The 6,353-nt window shown below is 38.7% G+C and overlaps 1 protein-coding gene across 2 annotated transcripts; it reads right to left on the minus strand.

The window, feature by feature from the left end:
- Positions 1–462: 462 nt before the first annotated feature.
- LOC120010923 (protein IQ-DOMAIN 32-like) lies at positions 463–5,571 on the minus strand. Of its 2 annotated transcripts, none has more exons than XM_038861854.1 (6): positions 5,332–5,563; positions 4,234–4,566; positions 3,935–4,147; positions 3,211–3,288; positions 1,498–3,124; positions 463–898 (listed from the first exon to the last, which is right to left on the minus strand). In XM_038861854.1, exons 1-6 carry the CDS (start codon positions 5,416–5,418, stop codon positions 879–881), a joined length of 2,358 nt encoding a protein of 785 aa, XP_038717782.1. In that variant the 5' UTR covers positions 5,419–5,563; the 3' UTR covers positions 463–878. The 2 variants fall into 2 exon arrangements, with proteins under 2 accessions (XP_038717782.1, XP_038717781.1); XM_038861853.1 differs by lacking the exon at positions 463–898 and adding an exon at positions 920–1,104 and having other exon boundaries at positions 5,332–5,571.
- Between the last annotated feature and the right edge of the window lie 782 nt (positions 5,572–6,353).

A 6,353-nucleotide genomic window follows, 5' to 3' on the forward strand; every position in this document is an offset into this window, starting at 1 on the left:
GTTTTGAGTAACTAGCTAAGCTATCATCGAGTGGTTCATCAATTATCAAATAAACACTAAAAGTACATTTGACATGACAAAACGCGGTTAGATTCTCCTTAAAAAGATCTATAAGAGAGCGTAGGAACCACTTATGAATCATATTTAATATAGTATAGGAACGGGCCTCTAGTGATGTATTCTTCCATGGCCTTACCTCCGCTCATTTCTTAGATCATGAGTAGTCCGGTTGTTATATTTGTTGAGTTTTCAGATTGTCTAGCCCACAAGTAAGAGGTAAGAGTGAATGTCAAAGAGAAATGCCTAACATCTTTTAGTTTGGGTGAATTGTATCTATGTGTATACATAGTATCTTATCCTCTCTTAGTAGGTCTTTTTAGAAAGAATGTATGAGGCACTATGAGCTAAATTTAGAAAATGAAAACATAGCAGTTGAATAATAAAGTTAAATAAGATCAAGAGAATACACAAACCCGTCAGGTGACAGCATTCTGAATGCCATCCACTTCATATATAAACTCTCAACATTCAGATAGACAAACCACCCACATGTAACAAGCAGCCTTAATAACATCACACAACATCCCCTCAAACAAACAAACAGACGGACAAACTCAAGTACTCAACCCTCCAGCAGGAGATAAACAATAGAGTTTCTTTGTTATATATCTACATGGATCAAATATATATCCCCATGCCAAATGTTAAATCCATGCATAAAACAAATAGAGCACACCATCCAAGAGCCAAAAGATTGATATCAAAAATCTCAGCCAACCTTCCAGCAATCCAAAACGCACTGTCGATTTCCACATGACCGGTCCAATTCCTCCGTGGCACCTCTGATTGTTTCAATTTGAGGTAGTATAAATATCTCTTCACCTCTGCCATTTTCTCTCTGAAACAAGTAGGATTCAAGTCAGTGCGCATCCAATCAGGGATGCAATGACACAATTATTTCTTTTTCCTCTTACAACAACTAGAATATGGTCATGGAGACCCAGTCCCACCCGGTTTTCGGCATAAGCCTTCATTACCACATTAAGATCAGACGAACAAGTGCCGTGTACCGATGTACGTATTTAAAGGATGAACTATAAGCACCTTTTGAAAGTAACACAAAAGCTGATATGAGAAATAAGTCCTAACAAACTGCAACTGCAAGGATACTTGACTACACAACTAACTCCAATAAGAGGTAGTCCACATTAAAGGGTAAATGAATGGCAGGAGGGGTAATGGCACAAATGTTTTGATCAACTCATGGCCACTAAGCAATAAGCATAACACACATAAGTTTGAAGTAGACCAAATTAATATCGGAATTGAAAGGCTGATAAAGTATAATGTTGATTGTTACTTCTAAAACAAAAGCAACCAACAACCAGAGCTAAAGCATGTAGGCAGAAACCAAAAGAACTGTTATGCAGATATAGCAGTAAGACTGATCAAAAAGTACACAAAATAGTTCGAAAATGCCATGAAGAGCATGCGTACCATTTCCTTTTGCACCTGCCTGTGCTTGAGAAGTCGACCGCTGAATACGAGGAGAATCCTGTTTTCCACTTGCACCAGGTAAGGAATGTCTCTTCTTGATGTAATCTCTGTCATGCACATCTGGACTTGATCTAGGAGAGTTATTAGCATTGAGCTTGGCTCTTGCAGATTCCGTGGCTTGCATGAAACGAGGAATAGAGTTACTGCTACTACTACTGTCCCTTGGCTCTTGATCAAAATTATCAGATGCACCAAATGAATTGCGTATTTTCCCATTCTTCTGATCTTTGGGCAACTGTTCCACACCATTTCTAGCACCGGAGACAGGGTTTGCGTTTGATGGAGATCTCTTACCCACTAAAAAGGATTTGCTCTTCTGGCTGGAGCCACTCCTATCAGTTCTACTCCTTTTAGCTTTCACATCTACCTGACTAGAAGGCGTCCCTTGTGATTCGGTGACAGTCATATGGCTTTTGGGAGAAGCTTCTGGAGATGAAACACATGCTTGACAACCTTTCCCCGAGTTCAGCTCTTCTGGAATATCAGAAACACTTCTTTCTTTCTTCTGCTCTACCAGTGGTTGGGCTGCAGCCACACTTAAATCGGGTGCTTCACCTTTGGTATCATCAACCTTCTCTGGATTATCAGCCAGCTGAGACAGATTAGAAGCCAAAAAGAGGGATGTGTGGTTGGCTTTCACATGTAGATTGCTTATGCTGCTTGGGAGATTGCAAGTTTCTTCCAATGCAACTCCAGCTTCATTTTCACATTCTGCAGCTCCAACTTCTGACCTTTCAGGTGAATCAAGAGTAGAAGAAATAGAAAGTTCCGTGCCACATTCAGATCCATCATATTGGACCCTTGAATTATGAGCAACTGAATTTTCTTCTACTATTTTCTCCTTTGCCCTAGTCACAGTATCTTCACCAGTCAAAATTGTGTCCATGCTTGATTCAACCCCAACATCTTTATAGGATGAACTCATAGATGTGTCCAAATTGGCAGCTGAACTCAACTCCTCAAATTTGGACTGCACAGCAACAAAAGCAGAGTTGCTTCCCTTTCTTGATCCAGATACAAACTTCTTTCCCTCAGGCTCAAGTTGTTCAGAGGCATCCCTTCTCAAGGAATGTTTTGGTTGTTCAATTTCTCTCTCTGACTTAATATGACGAGAATCGAGCTTCGACTGAAATTTTGCATCAGATTCCATAGTGCAATCTGTAAGAAAATTATTGTTTGCCATGGAGCCCTCGACATCAAATGTTGATGTCTTATCAGGAAGAGAATGCTCCAATCTATCTTGAACGTACTGAGTGGGATTACATGCCTGTTTAATGTTGTCTACCCCATAGGTGAAACGATTCTCTTCAGTCTCTGATGGTACAGCCGTGTCTACTCGCTCACAAAAACCTTCAGATGAAGTTCTAGTTTCCAAAGACGAGGAATATTTTCCATGCTTCTCCGTCTCCCCTTGCTCGGTAGTTATCTCTGAGTTTGATGTTGGTGTTTGTGCTGGCGATGCAACAGACATCCACCTTTCCATCCAATTCCAACCAGAATTTGCTTTTGCAGGATCACACTCAATGAATATAGGCTTAGACTTGGAGTTAGCATTCGATTCCATTAGCTACAATTATTAAAGATTTAATGAGGCAAGTGTTGCCAAAATAAAAGTTGCAGAACAGTAAACCAAAAGATGATAATCTACCATACCTGGCGAGCAAACTGATTGCGAAGCAACTTCTCAATGGATACATATTTCACACTTGGTTTTTTCCCCAAGTTTTCCTCCTGAACGTGAAATAACGATTGGATGAGATTGCATAACCATCAAATTCTCCGCAAGTCAATGAACACAAAGGATGATATATTGATATTGTAACATAATGCAGCATTTCATGAAAATACGGACTTTGGAGACCTCCTAGTGCAAAAATCTTACTCGTGCCCAGTAAGATATAAGGAACCATATGCCATATGTATGGATAAAACCCATGTAGGAAAAAAATCCCATGTAGAAAAACAAAGACTCCCTACTTTCAAATGACATAAAAAAACAACCAGACTATGTACATTACAACCACTTATTGACCTCTGATTTGTTTTCTTGATTACATAACATTTACATGTGTTAGTCGCTGCATATGAACCTTATTAATTATGCTTAACAATATAATTTTTTCATTTTCAATCTGTACTATATTGATTACATCTCACAAAGCTTCATTAGCACCTCCGCACAATGCACGGAATTATACACATCCGGGGAAATTGTTGAATAGCCTTGTAAGAAAAAATATGAGCCGATTGAGGCTGGTGTGATGTTAAAACAGACCCCTCTGCCACCGATCATGAAACAAAAAGGGCAGGGAAACAAGAATTGTGTAGCCAGCCCTTGTGATCAAGAATACACTCAGTTTTGAGTAACCAGTATTACCTGGGTCCTTAAGCCATTGCAATCTTTTGGATGCTTCTCATCCACCATACTTTCAGATCCTCCTAGAGACAAACGAGCACGAACAAGAGCTTGCATTTTCACAATGGCTTGAACACAGCGCAGTGTTCCTACGGCATGCCTTCGAACCAGATGCCCACGTACAGCAGCTTGCACCTTCACTACATTCTTAAGCTTTAGGAGTTCTCTTTGAGCCTGGTAAACAATTAAAACCAATGGAAGTTGGAAAGAATGTTTATTCAATTACTTCCTAATTAATCTATTCTAGGAGGAGTAAATACCAAGATCCCCCTGATAACAGCCTGGATAAGAATAACAACAGATTCCTCCACTTTGACCTCGACTTCAATTCCATTGTTGGAGGCAGCAATCGTCTCAGATCCTTTTGCATTCACTAACAGTGGCAACTGGGGTTTCTCATCAGTGCATTGGATCGCAGATATTTTTTCTTCAATGGTAGAGGTATATGCTGGCTGGAAACTAAAATTAGCAGATTGTGGGCTGTCCTTGTTTCCAGAAGAAAGGGTTTCTGAGATCACATTGTTGCTTAGCACTCGATGCCGGGGAGATCTTTTCCGAAAGCTCCACCCACGCTTATCACTAGTGCCTTTGCTCTGGAAAAAATAACATAACATGAATACGAGTTAACTGCCCAATGCTCGAACACATAACTCCTCACACTGAACACATCAACAATTGATCTCAAAACATCCCTTCAAAAGATTTACAAGCAGAAAGCTGATTCAAATTTCATAAAAGACAATCTCCCATAAACAACTATCATGAGAAGAATCTCAATTTAGGAGGCAAGGATGTAGAGGATCTAACGGAATACGTCATAAAAAAATGTTTCCCAGTTTCCGACTCTCTTTCATTGACACAGACACTATAAATGATAAGCAAATTCCACATGATTGCAGCAAATAACAGCAAAAAATGCCAGTAAGACTTAGATCAACCAAGAACAATCAAATAAACTTGAATCTTCTGCCGAATCCAAACAACACCAATGCTTGTCCTGTTGTACACTAGCCTTTGTATTATGAATATATGCTAGATTTACAGACAGCAATCAAACAAAAAAAAAAATTATTCATTTTTGTACACAATATACACCTAATGTACATATCAGGTTAGAAGACACCATTGTCTTCAAATTCCAATTCATTCCATCAGTAGAAGAACACAAACTCCAGCCCCAAATATAGAAACTTTGAAGAAAATCAACTGGTTGTACAAACCCATTTAAGATCAGATTCCAAAATTTCCCAAATCTTTAAGAATATAAACTAATTAATCAACCTCGAACCCCAACCACAATAAGAAGTCAAAATAGAAACAGCATCAAACAATCAATTCCAGGCCAATCAGATAGATACCTCGGAGAAGTCCAGATCATCTTTGTCTCTCTGAGCTGAATCGCTGCCGCATGTGATTATCTTGAAACACGCAGTGGGTCTTCCCATGTTGCTTCCTCTTATCTGGATTCTGGGTACTGTTCGTCTGTTCCTCTCTCACACTCGGACCTCACTCTCTCTCTCTCACCGAGACAAGACAGAAACGCATCCTATGTTACTGTTAAGCGTGGCGTTTGTTGGAAATTGTACCAAATAGACCACGGACCTCAACACAATCCTCAGATCTAGCTAAATGTTTGCGTTTGAATCCGCCCGGAACCCGTGTATTGGTATCTCAGTTATACACTGATACCATATGTCATCTGTTTGTATGCATTATTTACGAGATTTCATGGGCGTATATAGAGTCTTACGAAGATATGTGAAGTTAATGGATTCGCTTGAATTTGGTACGTTTAACTCGATAATTTTAATAATTAAGATACCAACTGCATGTATATCATTTTTGTTATAATCCACTTTCAATTAGACAAAAAATAATAACCATTCAGTAATAAGACTATTGGGAATCAAGAAGCCCAACTACTTTTAATGCAAGGAAATTTGAATTTACACAAAACCTGATATAAATTAATATTTCCAAAGTTCAAAGGACAACTCATAGTATGTCCCTCTGCCCTCTGGCTTTGGGGACATCCCATAAAAAAAAGTATATAGCGAAGTTGCAATGACAAGAAAAATTTAATTAGACCTTGAGACATATGTAATATGTATGTAATGTAACATTTAAATTAGGCAAAATTAAGGGTTACAATGTTTTATCAAATCACAAGTCAAAGCCTAAATGTTACATAATATCTCGAAAGGTGTTGAGTTCGATTTCACTGTGAGCAATATTCTTTGGGTTAAGCATTGAGTTTTGGATAACTTCACCAACCATCAGATAAAAAAAAAATTGTGCACGAAAAGATCGAGTTTTGGCTTATATCGAATGTTTAGAGGACAAATTTATATGATGTTATTCTCGATTAAAAAATGGTGAT

Source organism: Tripterygium wilfordii, chromosome 12 (assembly GCF_013401445.1).
Source record: "Tripterygium wilfordii isolate XIE 37 chromosome 12, ASM1340144v1, whole genome shotgun sequence".
In the NCBI taxonomy this organism is placed as follows: domain Eukaryota; kingdom Viridiplantae; phylum Streptophyta; class Magnoliopsida; order Celastrales; family Celastraceae; genus Tripterygium; species Tripterygium wilfordii.

What these genes read in the sequence shown, in the direction of transcription:
- LOC120010923 (XM_038861853.1), bottom strand. Translation starts at nt 5,418, where the DNA reads ATGGGAAGACCCACTGCGTGTTTCAAGATAATCACATGCGGCAGCGAT. An exon ending in CTGTTATCAGGGGGATCTTG is followed by an intron (nt 4,148 to 4,233) that starts GTATTTACTCCT and finishes ATTGTTTACCAG; the next exon opens with GCTCAAAGAGAACTCCTAAA. An exon ending in GCAATCAGTTTGCTCGCCAG is followed by an intron (nt 3,125 to 3,210) that starts GTATGGTAGATT and finishes TAATAATTGTAG; the next exon opens with CTAATGGAATCGAATGCTAA.